At 39.2% G+C, this 20,560-nt stretch overlaps 1 protein-coding gene across 1 annotated transcript; it reads left to right on the forward strand.

The window, feature by feature from the left end:
• The first annotated feature begins 985 nt into the window (after positions 1-985).
• Positions 986-8,565, forward strand: LOC121700647 (pyroglutamylated RF-amide peptide receptor). The gene is made up of 6 exons (XM_042083765.1): positions 986-1,558; positions 2,027-2,185; positions 2,487-2,548; positions 4,463-4,698; positions 6,449-6,546; positions 7,432-8,565. Exons 1-6 carry the CDS (start codon positions 1,207-1,209, stop codon positions 7,830-7,832), a joined length of 1,308 nt encoding a protein of 435 aa, XP_041939699.1. The 5' UTR covers positions 986-1,206; the 3' UTR covers positions 7,833-8,565.
• The last annotated feature ends 11,995 nt before the right edge of the window (positions 8,566-20,560 follow it).

The raw sequence follows: 20,560 nt of genomic DNA on the forward strand, positions 1-20,560 counted from the left end.
GTTAATATGATGCAATTTGATTTAATTTCATGATTTTTTTTTTGTTGTCATACTTGATCGTACAGACAAGTGTGTAGTCTCGCTGGAAAGCCCCACTTCTGCTCTGTCACGCAATAAAGGTTTCATCTCGCTGCGATGAACGGTTCCGGAGCAATGTAACAGAGAAGAGAGGGTGTGTATTTTGACGCACTTTGCGTCAATCGGGTTCTAAGGGTTAACCATGCACACACAGGTGGAATATAGTCATGAATATGATGATACTGCAATAAGTTCACAACCAAAAAGCATATTTGCTGAGTTTCACAAGAAATGGTAAAACATTGAGTTATATTGAGTTATATCTTCCTTTTTCAGGACAGTCTGGGCTACCCATTTCTGGGAAAGTATGATGGGATAAATATTTGTCTTATGTAATATAGATAGATAGATGACATAAGACATTTGGTCACAGGAGACGTTTGGTCACAGGAAATTCATGTGTCTTATGTCATTATGTCATATATGTCAGTGTGTGTGTGTAAGTGAGATTGTCTGGAATCTGGCAATATAGGTCCATGATGGTGGGATACTCTGAGAGTAATGAGTGTGTAGAGATGTGTGGGCAGAATGGTTCTCGTGAACCATTAAGCGCACGTTTTATTAAATTGCCCGCTCAATTTACAACAATTAAAAGAGCACAATTTAGTAAAATGAGCGCACTATTTAGAAATTGATATTCTAAGTGGACGTGGCCAGGCTACATATGAAGGTGTTTAGATGTCGTATAAACAACCCATTCCTCCCACTGCCCAACCAATTAGTTTTGTGCTCAGGGCGGATCTTCAGATTCATCCTGGCTCAGGACTTTTCAAGCGCAATGACGGTAAAATAGACTTGCACCAATCACAGGCAGAAATGCGTCAAAAGGGATATTTAACACTTTATGTCATTTGCCGTTTAAGAGCATGTCGGCAACTCGGGTCTCACTCACTGGAGGCATTCACTGGTATCCTCTAGTACTCACGGTGTGGTGCGGTCACTAAGTTCTAACGTGCACGAACTGATGTGGCTTTTTTCAGGACGGCTGAATGCGCACTGGAGATTTGTCAACTAACTCAGAGTCGCACGGTGTTTATATTCGGACACTCGCTACAGTCCCCTTGTCAAAATGTAAGCTGCTGTGTTTTTTCCCCTTGATATATACACATTTGCTGGTTGCAGGCAAGGATGCCATCGTCTACTGTAATGCCAACTATTACCCCAGAGGCACTGAAAGAGCTACTAAAGTACTACAATCTATCTCGACAGGAGTTTATAGAGACGTACAACATAAAGCCTCTTGTTTACATCCCCGAGTTACCCTCAGGAGCGAAGACGACATTTGTCATCATGTATGCTGTGATTTTTGTGTTAGCACTCATCGGAAATAGTTTGGTCGTTTACATTGTTGTTCGAAAACGCACGATGTTAACAGCAACAAACATTTTTATTTGCTCCCTGGCGGTGAGCGACCTCCTCATCACTTTCTTTTGCATCCCTTTTACCTTATTACAAAACATATCCTCAGAGTGGCTTGGAGGTGAGTAGCCTATTATTTAATGCACTTCCTATGTGACAAACTGGTGACTGAATGCCGTCTGTATGAAAGAAATGTTCTGATGTCAATAAATGACAACAAATGAAATGTTTTTTAAACGAATTGATGACATCTGGTGCGTAATAGTGATTTGGAGATGCACTTTGTGGTGGGTTACACGTGGTAAACCAAGAAACACCTGGCCGCTTGGTTAGGTCTCAAATGCATATTTTACGCAACAACATTTCTGCTACAAAGTTAGTCATAGGATATTGCTATTTCAGATGCTAGTCTATTTCGTAACAGCGCTGTAATAACAAACTCTTAATTGCTGCTTGGAAGTCCCACGCCAATTTGTCTTCGGGACAGTAAACAAATCACCGAGGATGTGAGCTAATGGGTAATGAATAACGGAGATAAGTGTTAAGGAGATAAATGATTACGTTTGCATATTCCCCCTCCCCACAATAGGTGTTTTAGTGTGCAAGACTGTCCCATTTGTCCAGACAACAGCAATCGTAACAGGCATCTTGACAATGACTTGTATTGCCTTGGAGAGATATCAGGGAATAGTCTACCCATTGAAAATGAGGAGACAGTACACTCTGAAAAGAGCCTACAAAATGCTAGGTAGGTTGGTTTTTCTGGTGTAATCTTTGCCACTTAATCTAAAATAAATTGTTATGTATGTCATGTGAAATGAATTGTCATGACATGATCACAATCTACTGTCTGCATTTACTATTTCCATTGACTGTAACTATAGCTGCAAGCTACTGTTTGTGTTGCTCCTAATAAATGGCAATCAGACTCCAATCAGCTAGCTTGCATAATATTCTCAGAGCCAAAGCTGATACATTACTTGGCTCTTCACAAGTAACATTTGCCAGTGGCAGAACCTGACTATCTATTCTCTGCTGTTGTTTTGCAGGGCTGGTTTGGATAGCCTCTGTGATCGTGGGTTCCCCCATGCTGTTTGTGCAACAGCTTGAGGTGACAGCATCTCATCTGAATAGAATATGAAATGGTGTGGAAAAATATTTAGGTGCAGAGTTTGGTATTGGATTAAGGCAAAAACTCTTGATCTGTCAACAATGTGTTTAATTGGTTTTATGTAAAATGCAGACACCAATAGGTATGTTGCCTTTGTTTAATGACAAACTCTTTGCCACTCTCTCCACCAATGCATAAAAGTTATTTTCAGACTTTTCTTTTAAAAGTACTCAATAGCATATATTTTTCTGGATACCATTAATAAACACACAAGCAAACAAACAAACAAAAACATGGGCAAACATGAAATAAACATTATAAATAATGCTAAGATAAGATGAGGACAAAATTACTAGTCTAAATTCTCTCTGAATTGTAACAATGCTTTAGGTTGGTTGCTTTTGAAAGGCTCAAAATTGTGTGCACTCCTGTTATGCTCTTGTGAAAGATAACAGAATAGTCACTTGTCCCTGCAAGAGCTTGTCAGCTATTGTATTGTAGTTATTGCATATTGTAGCTCTTTTATTGGAAATACTGTCCACTGGCTTTAGAAAATGCGTCATGCGTGAAAGAGCTATTCATCATACCGACAACACAAGGTCCTGTGTAATTATGTCCATATTTCACTATACCAAAGCCTTCACCTTTGGCCTAAAAGACCACCACATCCTCACAATTAATTTAAAATTTAAAAAAGGCAGCCTGAAGACCCCTCAGCGGCAGGAATTTCTATGAATACAGAATTAGGTCTTTCTGAGATGCTAAATCGTCTTCATTGGTGCCAATTCTATCTTCTGCTTCGGTCATTCGGCCTGTCAGTGCCTTGAGTTCACCCTGCACTCCCTGGATAGCGCTCATTAATCCATCAAACCTTGACGTGAAATTCTCCTTCATTGAGTGAATAGCATCAAGAATTTGATCAGAACTAGCAGCATCGTCATCTGACTTTGCTAGCAGCCTTTGGTTTCGACGTCATATTAGTAGTTTCTGTACTTTAAGTGACAAATAGTAACTGTTGCTTAATTTAAAGAAGCTGACTGATAGCTGTTACATTAAATCCATATGGGAACTCTCTGCCACACGTGTGCCTAGCAGTGCGCCATAACCGGAAGTCAGAATTAGGTCTTTCATTCTACTCACATGTCACATGACAGATTGTGAAATGAAGATAAACACATCAATCACAGAGGATCAGCTTTGAAAATGTCATTACATGTCATTAGTCTCACAAGACAAGAGAAGGACTTGTGTTTTTCCCACCTGTATGGCTAATGAAAAACATCCTGCTCTCAGACTAGTACAAAGTTATTTGAAATAAATCTTCTTTGGCCCACCGGCTGCTATCACAGTAACAAAGCCAAAACAGTATGCTTACACTGTTCCATATTCAGACATGACATGCACCTGCATTGTACCACATCAGGTCAGCCCAATCAGTCTAATGCTAGTCAATCCAGACTACATAACAGACAAACAAAAAAGGAAAAAATAAACAAATGTAAATCAGAGTGATAAATATTCAGCTGTATTGAACAACTGAACAACCTCGTTGGTGGAACACACTGCCAGTTCCTACAAGGGCAGGGACATCCTTTTCCACTTTCAAAAAACTCCTGAAGACCCAGCTCTTTTGAGAACATCTACTCTCATAGCAACACTTACAACAAGTCTTACTGATCCTAGCACTCACCAGCCGTTTTAAACTGACAAGTAACTGTTAAAAACAGCACTCACCGACGCACTTATTCTTGCTGTATTCTAATGTTTTTTTTTAAACTGTCCTAAAATTGTGAGAATTGTTCTAAAACTTACTGTTTACCATGTTGTTAGTCGCTTTGGTTAAAAAGCGTCAGCCAAATGTAATGTAATGTAATGTAATGTAATGTAACTGGTTTGGTCCCCCTCTCATGCAAGGTGAAGTACGACTTTCTGTACGACCAGCATCACGTGTGCTGCCAGGAGCAGTGGCGATCCCTGAGGCACCGGCAGGTCTACTCCACCTTCATCATGGTGGCGCTGTTCCTGCTGCCCCTGGCGGCCATGCTGTTCCTCTACACGCGCATCAGCATCGAGCTGTGGGTCCGCAAACGCGTGGGCGACTCATCGGTCCTCAGCACCATGAACCACCGAGAGGTGAACAAGATCTCAAGGTGAGTCAGGTGCCATTTGAAAGGTAGAACTTACAGTGAAAACACAGGCAGACATTTATTAATCATTTTCCTTGTCTCTATGTGACCAGATTGTAACATCATCATAATAATGAGACATTCACCGACTTTCTCGAGTATACAGTTTTCTATGTGAATTCCCATTAAAATTTACTTAATACCCTGTGCACTGACACTGGCGCTAAAGGGGAATCCAGTCCATTGAAAATTGATGGGAAGGAGTCTTAACCAAGTATACATTTGTGAAGAATTGGGACAGACAAAAAAAAACCTTTATGTGCAATTTACATTACACAACTTGCAGCAACAACTCAAAACTGAGATTAATGGGACCAAATGGGAGACTGGCTTTTGTTCCAAACCATGGATGGTTTTTGGGCAGGAAGGCTGCACCTGTCATTTGGATACACTTCCACAAGTTATTAGTGACCAGACAAGATGTTTATTCTTAGTCATACATCCTAACTGCTCTAACTTACCCTATGAGGTGGCTTTGTACTGTCTACGCAGTACTCGTTATTGGACCACAGAGTGTCGAGTAGCATTACCCTATGACAGGGGTCCCCAAATAGTTTGGCCTAAGGGCCAAATTATGTCAAGCATGCCAAACCAAAGGCCAACCACTCATTTGGTTCTTGCGGGCCGGATGTGGCTTGCGGGCCGCCATTTGGGGAACCCTGTCGTATGAGATGGCATTCTACTGTCTAGGAAGTGCTCCCCGTTGTACCACAGAGTGTCAACTAGCATACTGGCTAGGGATGTAACGGTATGAAAATGTAACCTCAGGGTTATAGTGACCAAAATTATCACGGTTTTCGGTATTATCACAGTATTTCTAAAAGTGTGTTCAATATGTTCAAAAAGCACTGATAGGCCTACACAAGCTGAAATAGTTTCAAAAAGTGTCCTGTTCACTTTTTTCTTCATGTTTAATTGGCTATGTGCTTATAGCTTAACTTACCCTACCATAACTTGGAGTTTGATATTTCTGTTATTTGGATGCAATGAGTGAGACCAAAGTAAGCGTTCAAAATAAAACTTTAGGCTACTGTATTCTCCTGATAACGTGAGTGGAATGGATTTAATGTGGACGTGAACATAAAAAGAAGCAGAGTAGCTACATGATACAGTTCACATTTTGCGGTGAAAATGTTCCGCCTTTTAGAATCAGGTGTAGCCTAATCCGAATTGTAGTTAAAACCATCAATTAGACAACAGAATCAGTAGGGTACCAGTTTTGTTCCATTGTACCAGGCCTACTGTATGTCAAAAGCAAGCTCGGATGAAGCTGGGAAGGATACACACAGTTTCCACACCACGGTAATCAACAGTGATAATCATGATGTTTGAAATGAAAACGGTCACAACCCGTCGACATTGCATTACACTGAACTGACAGCAAAAGGATATGTGTGCCTCCAGTAAACTAAACTAATAAGCCTGACATTGTTATGCATAGCCTACACTTGAAAGGTGACCTCTAGAGAGATGTTTTTTTTCGCCCACCTATCTAGGGTTATGTCATGCTTTTTGAAATCTTGCCTCAAAACTACAAGCCACACACACAACTATATAATAATAATAATAATAATGATAATAATAATGATAATAATAATAATAATAATAATAATAATGAAACCTTTCCAGTGGCTGTTTTTTGTGTGAAACAATCTGAGCCTTCATATTTATGTTATGCATTAAAAATTGTTTTTCTCCCTTTTGTTTTGTTCAGAAAGAAGAAGAGGGCTGTCAAAATGATGATCACCATTGTGCTGCTTTTTACAATCTGTTGGGCTCCTTTTCACACAGTGCACATGCTCTTTGAATACAGTAAGTGCGACCCAGTCTCTGGAACGAGGCTCTTCTTTTTAGCTAATGGAGATTATGATTATGATTAATTTACAAAGTACAAAAATGCATCATCATTATTATAAGACCGCCCCGTCCTAAAATTTAGCATTTAAATTCAACCATGAAATTACCTTACTTTTCCTTTCACACTACAGTGCAGGCCTTTTGTAGTCTTTCAAATAATTTTACCAGTCTCACAGTTAGTCATACCAAAAACTGCAGGTTTAATTGAACCACAACCCAGCAAATGCATTTTACTGGTAGACTACACTTGTTAATATAACCACGTTGAGGTACATCCACTAAACTAGGTGTTGCTTACCATACCCCGTGTTTGCTTGTGCAGTCTAATGAAATAACTGTTCAGACAGAGATCAGTCATGGTGCATTTGAAAGAGTGTCTGTGATAGCTGGTGATTTACTCTGATACAAACTGCTCTCAAATGATGGTAGATGGTAGAAGGAGCCTTTGTAGACAGCCCAGGCTCCGCAAACGGCAACAAGAACAAACTCGTGAAACCTGCACCATGAAACATAACAAAGAGTGTTCCAGCCAAAAAACAGCGAGATGCGCTTTTAGGAGAGTTTCAATTGCACAGGAGGGAGGGGGAGGGAGTTGCGAGCTAGCTTTCTGTTTTTTTGAACGTTAACAGAAGTGACGTTACCCAACATCGCTTATAACGCCTTTAAGGCATGAGAAGAAAGACTAAGTTAGGACCTAATGACTTGCCCAGGCTATGTAGCTTATTCAGGACATAAAATGAACAGTTTTCTCACAGATGCTGAAGGCATGAGAAGAAAGACTAAGGAAGGACCTAATGTATGCAATTTTTCATCACTCATGCGTTTTCATCCTACCTCTAGATGACCTGGAGAAACACTACGATGAGGTCACTGTCAACATGATCATCGCGGTGGTGCAAGCCATCGGCTTCTTCAACTCCTTCAACAACCCCATCATCTACGCCTTCATGAACGAGAACTTCAAGAAGAGCTGCCTATCCACACTCTCCACGTGTCTTCTCAAGCCAAACCACCACCAGGGCGGTGCCATTGACCGACCCATCCACAGTGTGCAGTTCAGCAAGCCCCTCAGATGGGGGCCGTTCCAGAGCAACAGCGTGGGCAACGCCAACTCTCAGCAGCACCTGGCCGACAACGGGGGCACGTCGTCGTCCAACCCCGACGCGTTCTCTGCCTTCCCCGAGGTCAAGATCTCTGGCATCACCTCGCAGTTACCCGCCAACAGCTCTCATACAAAATGAAACACAGGCGTGCAGTTGTCTCAAGCTTGGCAATGAAGAGCCTTGGTGTTAAGGCTGGGGGACACGTTTATGAATCTAACTCTAGCTTGGCTGAAACTCCAAGGGAACTCCAAACAGAAGTGTTTACTGCATCGTATTAATGAGACAGGTTACATCGTGAGGAACCTGAACATGAGTTTGTCTTGCTTCACTGTTGCGGAAATGTGTGAAGATCAAGGTCATGTAGTCAGTCCCAAAGGAGCACTTGTGTTTATTGTCGGTCACTATGAAGATAAGTGTCTGCTGTAGGCTACTAGTAAATGCAGCTGCAGCCAAGTACAGATCTCTTGAGACTAGATGGTGTTTTCTTGGACATAAGGGTTGGTATAATTGTGGGGGCATGGTAACATATCCTCCTGAGAACCAATCCATAGACCTATGTCCTCTGTAGTGGACATAAGTTCTAGAAGCATACCCCTTCACCCCTTTGAGCTATTCTATCAATTCCTGTGGTCTTTTAAAGAGGACATCCTGGGCTTTCTAATGATATATCATGTGATTGGCTGGGTTGCTGGAAACCTCCTCTTCCTGGTTCTCAAAAATGGTTGACATCAAAACAAGCACATTTTATGAAAGGAGAGATAAGTCAAATAGTGTCTTCTTATTAAGCATTCATTATGATGGCAATATATGGTCTTGTTAATGAAAATGTCAGGAATCATATGATTCATTTTGAAAGAAGTTAAGTTATTTACATTTTTAAATAATAGTGACTTTATGAATGTCCATTATAATGGACACCAGGACCAAAATATTTTTATTTTTTGGGAAATTTAGAAGATCATTTGTATAGGATGAATGAGGGAGGGGGGGGGGGGGGGGGGGGGGGTCAGATTTGGAGCTCTCAGGTGATGAGTGAGTGAAACAGAGATGAGGACTATGAACCTGTGCCTCAAGAAGATAGCGAGGAAGAGTAAGACTAAAAAATGAATTATCGCAGATGAAAGAAAAACATGAAAATGAAATGAACAATCCAGAAAAAAGAAATACAACTGTCCAAAAAGGCAAATAAAGTAGTCTAGAAGGATAAATAACATTTTCCCTTATATTACCCTTAATTTAATACCACTAAAATTGGTCCTTGTCAATTTTAATTTGTCAATTTTTGTCTATTTTCATGGCTACCTTTTCATAGTAAAACGGTCCTTTTGTCCACCATAGAGGACATGCTATAAAATTTCAAATACAAATAAATTAAAAAAAATAAAAATTGTAAGATGTTTTTTTAATCCTAAATAGAAAGGAAATCACAACAAAAAAAAAGAAATTGTTGGACACTTTTTTTTCTTGGTTCCCAGGAGGCTATGGAACTGTGAGGTGAGTTCTTGTTCTTTGTGTTCAAGAACTGTGTAAAACAAGTCTCAGCCCTTAATTTTAGCTCCAAGAGTGACTGAAGATTTGGATAATCCTGCCGGTTGCTTCAAGAATGTCAACATGCCATTTTGGACAAAAGTGGTATCAGCTACAGAACAAAATGGTCAAAGGGCACTACAGAAAAATAGAATGTAAACAAATCTCCAGATTCTCTCATTGGTCTGAGGTAATGTCGAGTGAACATCTGAACTCCTCTTAAAGGTTGTGGAGGCCTGTCTATACAACCACAGTTTGTTTTAAGCTGCCATTGTGAAACACAAGTGTAATGACCTTCTTGTGTGGCCTCAAGCTGTGAAATACAACTGCTCAGGTTGCCAAAAACTCTTAGAGATCACCATGCCATCTCCGCTTTAGAGCATTCTTTGAGTGATGTTGGATTTTCAGAGATAAAGCAGTTCCCAGTTGGAACTAATCCTGTTTTTGCCTCATTAAAAATGTTATGTTTTGTTGTTATGTGATGCTCTATGGTTGCATACTCATTTTGCTCTAATTGCAAATAGATCTAAAAATTATGTCTACCCAGAGGGTTTATTTTTGTATAGCTGAAAGTACCCAAGTAGATATTTGTTCATGTGTTGTTTGTTTTGATGTGCATGGTGACATTTGTATTTGCTCTCCTTTTGACCTCTTTGGTAGCAAGGTCACAAGTTCTGTAAACAATAGCAAATTATACAAGAACGACAAGCAATTAAGATCGTATCAGTTCTTTAACATGCCATGTCTTCTGCATTGTATTTGCAGACATTACAGCACTAGAATGCAAATGTGACTAGCACTGATGTTTATTGTTGTGTTGCTTAACTCCTGGGGGGTATTCCAGAAAGCAGGTTTACTGGCTTAACTGGGTATGTTAACCCAGAGTTAGCGGTAAACCTGGGATTTCAGTTCCAGAAAGCTCAAAAATGATCAGGCTATGTAAGTAACTATGGTAACACAGGCTCTGAACTGAACTGGGTATGTAAACCCAGAGTAAACGGTAAACCTGGGATTTCAGTTCCAGAAAGCTCAAAAATGATCAGGCTATATAAGTAACTATGGTAACATAGGCTCTGAACTTAACCTGGTAGGGGGTAGGTTTTGTTCAGGTTATGTTCAATTATGTTCGGTTATTTCAGTGCATGTTCAATCAGGCCGCTTTTTTTCCACTTGTCACACAATGGCGTTTCATTTTGACGAAGGTCCGATTGACAAAGAAGCACAAAATCATGTAATATTCATCCGTGCAATTTACCGTGAGAGGGCGATAAGACCACGACATCACATGAAAGCCTATCCATTCTTTTCCAAACGACTGTTTCAAGAGCGCTAGAGTTTTTCAGCTGAATCCTAAATATAGGCTACTTGAAAAGCATTCTCCATCCCTACATTACGCATGGTGGATTAGAATAAAATACATCTTTAATGTAGCCTACACCAGTGGACATTTGTGTTTGGCTTATCAGACAGATCGACAACATCTCAGACACATTAGATATAATTAATTTGGTTAAGAATGCTGATGGCATTTGGCAAGGGCGTAGGTTTGGTCTGAGCTTTCGTACCCACTGACACCCCCCCCCCCCCCCCAAAAAAAAAACAAACAAAAACAAAACTCTTTAACTCTTTCACCAGCCACTATAGATGTATAAAATGATTAAAATGTGCTACTGTCCAACTTGATCTAACTATACTGTGTAGCCTACATAATCTGTTTTTTTTTTTTTAATATACAGATATGTAGGCTATATTTAACATTCAACATTTATTTTCTATTTGATCTGTTATGAAATCATGCATTGACCCATTTAAGCATAGCTCAGTTTTAAGAAACTTAAATACATGCATGCTTAGCATTTTGTGAAAAGAAATCATTAAGGCTACATTGACAGTGACTCTTAACCGTGAGCTGCCTGTATATTCTCTGATTCTAATATTTACAGATATCTAGGCGATGTAAGCACAGCTCAGTTTTAAGAAATGCTTAAAGCCGAAAGACCATGTTGAATTTTGCTACAATTTATTTCAAAACCGGATTACTCTGGAACAGCTAACTATACACGGGAATGCATTACACCTTTGTGTTCGGTAAGGTCTGCTGTTTATTCTGATATATGGTTTGTCATGTGTTGCGTGAAGAGTGTAGGCTATTCCACCGAGACGAATGGATGTAGAGATGGGCGCAGAGAATAATTATTCAATCTCTTGAAGTTATTTTTCTCGCGAACTGTTTATCACAGCAAATAGTGGCTAGCTAGCACCGTTTAAAAGCTAAGAAAAGGCACCGTGGTAAAGTTGTTTTTATATTGGACGTTGGATATTCGACACATTCGAAAAATCTATTAGCACTGACTATGAGGGTCGAGTGTGTGACAAACCAACTTTAATGTGTTTGAACAAGGCCTGCCTATATTACACAAAGCTTCTTTTGTCCAAAAACCCATGTTTTGATTTTATGAAAATTTTATGCTGATAAAAGATTTCAATCGGCTTCACCTTTTGACTTATCCATACTAAAACACATCTCCTGAACTCGGCTTTCTGCCCTTTCTAGTACACAAAGCTCCTTTTTCCCTAAAACCTACTCTTTGATTTTATACAGTTTTTAATGTTAAATGTTTCAAATCTATTATGCGGCTTGCCCTTTTGACCTACCCATGTCAAAACTCATCTGGTGAACTCGGATTACTGCTCTATATAGTACACAAAGCTTCTTTTTCTCAAAAACCCATTCTTTGATTTTTATTATTATTATTTTTTTAAAATGCTTTAAATGCTTTAAATCTATTATGCGGCTTGACCTTTTCACCTACCCATGTCAAAACACATCTGTTGCACTCAGCTAACTGCCCTTCATAGTGCACAAAGCTTCTTTTTTCTAAAAACTCACTCTTTGATTTTATATTAATATTTTACTATTCAAAAATGCTATAAATCTATTATGCAGCTTGACCTTTTGACCTACCCAAGTCAAAACGCATCTATTGCACTCAGGTACCTGCCCTACATAGTACACAAAGCTTATTTTTTTCAAAAAAAAAAAATTCTTTGATTTTATATACATTTTTTACTATTCAAAAATGCTATAAATCTATTATGCGACTTCCACTTTCGACCTACCCATGTTAAAACGCATCTGTTGTACTCAGCTAATTTCCCTTCATAGTACACAAAGCTTCTTTCTTCCAAAAACTCACTCTTTGATTTTATATGAATATTTTACTATTCAAAAATGCTATAAATCTGTTATGCGGCTTGACCTTTTGACCTACCCATGTCAAAACACATCTATTGCACTCAGGTAACTGCCCTACATATTACACAAAGCTTTTTTTTTTTTTAAAACTCATTCTTTGATTTTATATTATTTTTTTACTATTCAAAACTTCTATAAATCTACTATGCGGCTTGACCTTTTGACCTACCCATGTCAAAACACATCTGTTGTACTCAGCTAATTTCCCTTCATAGTACACAAAGCTTCTTTCTTCCAAAAACTCACTCTTTGATTTTATATTAATATTTTACTATTCAAAAATTCTATAAATCTATTATGCGGCTTGACCTTTTGGCCTACCCAAGTCAAAATGCATCTATTGCACTCAGGTAACTGCCCTACATAGTACACAAAGCTTTTTTTTTTTTTTTCAAAAACTCATTCTTTGATTTTATATTAATTTTTTACTATTTAAAAATGCTATAAATCTATTTTGCGACTTTCACTTTCAACCTACCCATGTTAAAACACATCTGTTACACTCAGCTAACTGCTCTTCATAATACACAAAGCTTCTTTTTTCCAAAAACTCCTTCTTTGATTTTATATCATCTTTTTACTGTAAAAAATGCTATACATTTATTATGTGCCTTCCCCTTTTGACCCACCCATCTCAAAACACATCTGCTGCACTCAGGTAACTGCCCTTCATAGTGCACAAAGCATCTTTTTTCCAAAAACTCACTCTTTGATTTTACATTAATTTTTTTATTATTAAAAATGCTATAAATCTATTATGCGACTTCCCCTTTCGACCTACTCGTTAAAAAACATCTATTGCACTCAGGTAACTGCTCTACATAGTACAGAAAGCTTATTTTTTTAAAAACTCATTCTTTGATCTTATATACATTTTTTAATATTCAAAAATGCTATAAATCTATTATGCGACTTCCACTTTCGACCTAGCCATGTTAAAACACATCTCTTGCACTCAGCTAACTGTCCTTCATAGAACACAAAGCTTCTTAGTTGTGCTTAGTTGTGTTTTTATATTATATACTTTAATTACTCTTCTGCTGTTAAAGAATGTGTTTGTCTTGTATGTATGCTGCTGAGACCTTGAATTTCCCCTGGGGATCAATAAAGTATCTATCTACCTATCTATCTTTTTTCCAAAAACTCCCTCTTTGATTTTATATAATTGTTTTACTGTAAAAAAATGTATATAAAATCAAAGAGGGAGTTTTTGAAAAAAAGAAGCTTTGTGTACTATGTAGGGCAGTTAGATGAGTGCAGCAGATGTGTTTTGAGATGGGTGGGTCAAAAGGGGAAGGCACATAATAAATGTATAACATTTTTTATAGTAAAAAATGTATATAAAATCAAAGAGGGAGTTTTGGAAAAAATAAGCTTTGTGTACTATGAAGGGCAGTTAGTTGAGTGTAACAGATGTGTTTTAACATGGGTAGGTCGAAAGTGGAAGTCGCATAATAGATTTATAGCATTTTTGAATAGTAAAATATTAATATAAAATCAAAGAATGAGTTTTTGAAAAACAGAAGCTTTGTGTACTATGTAGGGCAGTTAGCTGAGTGCAACAGATGTGTTTTAACAAGGGTAGGTCAAAAGGTCAAGCCGCATTATAGATTTAAAGCATTTAAAGCATTTTTTTACATTAAAAAATATTTATAAAATCAAAGAATGGGTTTTGGGGAAAAATAAGCTTTGTGTACTATATAGAGCAGTAATCCAAGTTCACCAGATGTGTTTTGACATGGGTAGGTCAAAAAGGTAAGCCGCATAATAGATTTGAAATATTTAACATTAAAAATTGTATAAAATCAAAGAGCAGGTTTTAAGGAAAAAGAAGCTTTGTGTCCTAGAAAGGGCAGTATGCCGAGTTCAGAAGATGTGTTTTAGTATGGGTAAGTCAAAAGGTGAAGCCGCATAATAGATTGAAATCTTTTATCAGCATAAAAAATTCATAAAATCAAAACATGGGTTTTTGGACAAAAGAAGCTTTGTGTAATATAGGCAGACCTTGTTTAAACACATTAAAGTTGGTTTGACACAAACTCGACCATCGTAGTCAGTGCTAAATAGATTTTTCGAATGTGTCGAATATCCAACGTCCAATATAAAACCAACTTTACCACGGTAGAAAAGGCTCTTTCATGTGGCACGTGTGATGAGTAGCCTACTTCTCGAGGAGTTCAACAGAGAAGAATGGGTGAATTTGGACGCACTTCATATGCCGAAGTGAAGCTGAAGCGCTGCGCAGGAGACTGCGGCTCACTGGTAGTTATTATAGGTAACTTCCAATCAGCGCGATTTACCCTTACAGGCTACTGCACATTACAAGATCTGTACGAGATGATCCGCAGCACTGAAGTGAGAAATGATTTAACTCTGTGTAGGGCATGTGAGCGCTTTCCCCCCCATTTCAACCTGAATATTGGTGGGGACATTGCAGTCGTAATTTGACATTGGTGTGGACACGTCCTTCGGTCCCCATGCAAATCTACGCCCATGGCATTTGGGATAAAATATTTTTTTAATAGGCTACACACGCTCTCCGACTGGGAGTTTTTATAGTGTTGGAGACGCAGAGCATATCGGCAAGCTGTCAGTCAGTGCGTAAAGTTTGCCTTGCGCTAAAGCAGTTCCTGCGCAACTTCATTCGTTTTCCTGGACACAAACCCACGAGGATCATTAAAGTGTAGTTTCACCAACTGGCAGGTCAGCATCACTTATAACATTTTCCAAATGTGCACCGAAATGTGTCCAATAGGCATGCCTTCTGACATTCACCCTTCCGATGATGGAGCGCAAAAGTTTAACGTGGCCCACAGCTGCAGAACCCGTGTTAAAATAGAAAATTACATTTGGGATTCTCAAAGAATTCTATGGCCCGCTCAATCTGTGACAAGGTAGGCTAGTTTAAGAAACCATCATTCAAAGCAGTCAATAGGGCTACACCTGATGTCCAGTGAATTATTTAATTGTGCTTTTGACATTAAATAGGCTATCTTAAACATACGCATTTACACGGTCAGTTAGGCCAGGGGTTCCCAAACTTTTCCACGACAAGGCCCCCCAAATACCACTAGGTTCTGGCCAAGGACCCCCTTGATGTTTTATTAATTAAACCCATTGACAATACTACGCAAATGTAAAAATACATTAAGCTAATCCTAATAATTATTTTAGCCACAACCACATTGCGATGGAGCATACAGTGTGTAAAAATGTTATTTGGGGCTTTCTGCTATATGAGAGCCATCACTCTACTATTATTCCCAGTCATTATCATGGGAAATATGTTCAGATATGCGTCACATTATTATAATGGCATTGTATAACAACCCTCATAGTGTATTTTAAATGTTTCAAATGTATTTATTTCTTGCTTTTATTTTTCCCTCCAACTTGCTGAGGCCCTCCTGGCATCCCCTCGCGGCCCCCGAGGGGGCCCCGGCCCCCACTTTGAAAAGCACTGAGTTAGGCTATTCTCTGCCAAGCAAGGTCTCGGACGCAGGCGCTTAAGTGTTACTCTTTTTTTTTGTTATTACAGTTCTCTCCTCCTCGTAAGCCTCGACTAAAATACGGTGCTCTTCCTTTCGCCGGTTTCACTCATGGTTTCGACTCTCAATAGATGATGCCTTTATAAGTTCGCCGTGAACGCGCACAACTCTAGGTTATCTAACACAGGGTTGATTGAACTAACTGGTAACCGGTGTTTTGGAACCGACAGCTCGGGTTTAGTCGCCACAGGTTCAGACAACCCAGAGGTTAAGTTTTATCTCAGTGTTTGTTAAACCTCCTTTCTGGAATACCCCTCTGATGCAGAAGACAACTTATATTGCATAATGAATATTGTGGTTAAAGTGTTAAATAATTTGTTGCCTCATTTTGTAACCGTGGTTAAAAACAAATAAAATAAGTTTGATGTTTTACCTCTTGTATCAGTTAGTATAACTAGATGTACCGCATAGTGGTACAAAATATGACCGCCGCTCAGTCCCGTACATCCGTTCCGCGAAAATAAATCACACTTCAATTTGTCTCCATATTTTACTCCATCCCCCACTCTTGAAACTTTTGTGTATGCTTGTTTGGCTGAGTGTGTGTGTGCGGCTGCACAGAAAGTAGCCTACAGGGGTCCGTTGCACAAAAGCAGAATTAAGACATCCGGGATAAGTTACTGAGCTGCGCTCAATGAATCCAAAACAAGAGCGTACAGGCTTAATTGGTTGCACAACGAGCAAGCCAGGATGAGCAGACACGGATTCACCAAGCCAGGTGAAACCTATCCTGGATAAGTGCGCGCTCATGGCTCCCTCAAATAGACCCCGCCACCGATTCACTGATTCACCATGGCAACTAGAGGGGCTTCATTGCTTCTTCTACGGTGTGAAGTAGGTAGCGATAGCCTTTTCACCACAGCAACAAACAGCAACACCTCTGTTTAGGAGAATATTGCAACTAGTGCCACGACCACCACGCGCAAAATGGTTAGGCACTCCCGTGACGTCACATTGTCGCATGACAGGTCGGGAATGGTGAGTATGTAAAAGTTATTTAATGATCACAAACGTTTAAATAATGACAGTGGGTCTAGGTATATGTGATAACAATGTGTAGTGGGCAGTGGAATAACTATTGGTTTCCGTTTGTGGTGACTGCTGACTGAGATAAGGGATGAGATTAAATAGATCCTGGAACTTAGCCTGGTCTGGAGCAGGCTAGCTCCACAGAATAAATCACCATGGTAACTTATACCATAACATATCCTGCTGCCCCCATCCCGCTTTTGTGCAACTGGATCACGGATAAATTGAGCCAGGATAACCAAGATATCCCGGCTTAATCCCTTATCCTAGTTTTGTGCAATAGGCCCCTGGTGCTGAAAAGGTGAATAGATTGTAGAATAGCCAAAGAAGATGTAGCATTGTTATAAAACCTTTAAAATCTCTAAACAATCACAAGTAGGGCAGTTCATCACAGTTCATCCATTGCAACTGGATTGATGAAAGGTCACTTACACCTGTAGGCTACATTGTATTTGGGAAAAGCAAAAGGTATCAGCATAATGTTATTTATTTATTTATTTATTTATTTATAAACAAAAACATATCCGTCAGTTCCATGCCGTTTTCAACAGCTATCAAAAACAAAGGTCATTTTTGGATGGATTTTTTGTGAATGTTTCTTCTTCTACATAAGATTTTAGTCATCTTTAGTTGTAATAATGTAATACATGTAATACTTTATTGTCAATGCACAAATTAAGTAACAGTAGTCTGAAACGTTATTGTTAATGCACAAAAAGTAACAGTAGTCTGAAATGAAATGCTGTTTTACATCTAACCAGTGGTGCAAATGACTGACATGTCCAAATGGGCCTTGATGAAATGCGTCGCTAGACTGTTCACATTTTAACGGGCCAAAGTTGAAGAGCTGTTGTCCGTTATTGTTTGTGCAAATATAAGCTGATTCATGTTCCCTTACATTGTGTAACTGAGGTCCATGGCTAGTCTGGCTTACACCAGACCAAGCTCAATCTTTTAAGAAATCAAAAAATAAATAGCGGGCAGATCAGGCTGGGTTCACCCAGCCTAGTCCATAGGCACCCGATATTGTTAAATTTTTCGATTGAGATTTCCACGCTCTGGCTATTCTAAATGCAAAAATGCATCAGGGAGTTATGACAAAACTGTAACTAACAAACTAGATCCTAATAGAAAGCTGTTAGCTTTCCTAAGCTACAGGTAGGCTTATAAGGTAGGCCTATTTACAACATAAATTGTCAATAGGCTATGCTGGCGACACAAATAAAATCTCCTTTGGAAACCAATGGCTTACGCCTTACAGTAGCCTATCAAGCGGACTTAAACTGCCATATCGTGGCGAAAACTTGTAATAAAATTCACGCAGCTCCATGAGTCAAGGAAAGCGCGAATGAAGTAGCCACTTCTAAATGGGACCCACTACACAGTAGCTTAAGGTGTGTTGCTAAAGCAGCCATAATGAAATGAAGGTGTCCTTGTTTGGATACTTAACAAACACGTGCTTTTTCATTTTACAGACTACAACTTCCAAGCTGGAATCAAAGCACATCGATTCCCCTCTCACACCCTGCACGCACTTAAAACAAAATAAACAGGCATCTCAGTCTCACGCATGTACAGGCAAAACTGTATCAGACCAGTGTAATGTTGGTAAATCTTCCATTGCACAGAATGATTTTTGTAGCACGTGCAACAAATGACAGTCGAAAGATACAATTACAGTGCTGCTATCAATTTGCTTGGTAGGCTATAACCGCATTTATAGTTTTCTACAAATGCAATCAATCAAATTGGCCTCCATCACTCAACCAACGCTAACGGTAACATTACCTAGGTCCTTATTGATATTATAAGATTAACTTACTTGCAGTAAAAACCAAGCATGTCCGATAAACATCCTCAGATTTATTTCGGCTTCAAGAAGAAATGGGAATTACACTTCATGTGAACATCATCCTATTCTTATTAGACGTTCTCTGCGGTAAACTACAGTCCTTGTAGGAAGCGTCCATTGTTTTTCCAACCCACTTTTAACTTCCAACAAAATTACATCTCACTGCAACGATGCGCCATCTAGTGGACAAACGACTACTTATCGCCAATACTGGAAATGCAGCCATGATGATGAATATTTATTTTGGCTTTCTTTTAATCCTACTAAATTTGTAATTATGTATCGGTTGTTCTAATACCGATAGTATGTGGGTGCCTGTGTGTGTGTGCATGTGTATTTGTGTGCACCGCCATCTACAGGCCAATGAGTGTACAGTCACTAAATGTACACATAACCTAATTTTTTTTAGACCCCCCATGGATGAAATTCTACGAAACTTGGCATACCCCCAGAAAATGCCAGGTCAATCATATACATAAAATTTGGTGCAGTTCTGAACATCTTAACTGAAGATAGGGGCGATTAAAGCAGAATAATATTGCATTTTCATTTTTTTACCAGGGGGGTGCAAATCACAAATGAGTGATTATGGGCCAGATTGATGTGGGCCCTTGAGACCAACATACCATAAAATATTCTTCATCCTCAGTGCCACGGTTCAGGTAGTTATTTAGGAAAAACTGTTTTTTTTGCGGTTCGGGGGGCCCAGCACGGGGGGGGGGGGGGGGAGTGGCCCCCGGGGACGAAACAAAAATTTTCTGTAAAAGTCTAGTGGGGCTACATACCCACCAAATTTCATGTGCCCCGGTGGTTCGGTGTCCCGGGGATCGTTGACCAAAAATTCAGGAAGTAGATGACGGGGGGGAAAAAAAAAAAAAAAAAAAAACTTTGACAATCCCTATATGACCGCTTCGCTAGCGGCGGTCATAATAATGGACACACAGCCAAGGCTCTTTGGATTTTATATCACATGTAAGCCAGCATGTGCAAAGTAGTGGTGGCCACCGTGCACCACACGTGCTATGGCTCAGTGCAGCTGCCAACCTTTATTGCGCCACCCAATCCTTTAAAAAATTATGGGTTCTAAGAGCACAGCCGTGCCTATGCTGTATTTTGTGTATTATTCATTGCACTGCTCAACTGAAAAGGCACTTGGTTAATGTGTTTTGAAGACTTCTGAGCACAAAGCACTAGTTTGTTTAGCTCAAAGCAGTAGCCACTGGGCAAGCCAGGTCCCATAATGTAAGCCAAAAACAAAGCTGTTTGAAGCAATGAGGTATGGGCTGATATTGTGACATTGCTATATTATTAAAACACTCCATTCGAATTAAGCCTGAGAAAATAATTAACGTTTGCCAAGGGGAAGGTAAACAGTGGTAAAATGGGGGGGATTTGTGGTGAATATTTATTTTTAATATATGGGGAAAGGATTATAGGTTTGTGAGCTGCGCCAATTGACTCTTTCAGTTTCATTATTCATTAGCTCCTTCTGTCTGAAGAAAATCAAGACACCTGGTTGTTTTTTCTTTCTTGGTTTGCTTGATAAATATTTAATCATATTCATAGCATATTCCATCAGTGGATTTGTTGAGTGGATGTATTCGCTATGATCAAATATATGATTATATATTTACAGCGTAAATTTTACGCACTG

This window comes from Alosa sapidissima, chromosome 24, assembly GCF_018492685.1.
Source record: "Alosa sapidissima isolate fAloSap1 chromosome 24, fAloSap1.pri, whole genome shotgun sequence".
Lineage (NCBI taxonomy): Eukaryota > Metazoa > Chordata > Actinopteri > Clupeiformes > Clupeidae > Alosa > Alosa sapidissima.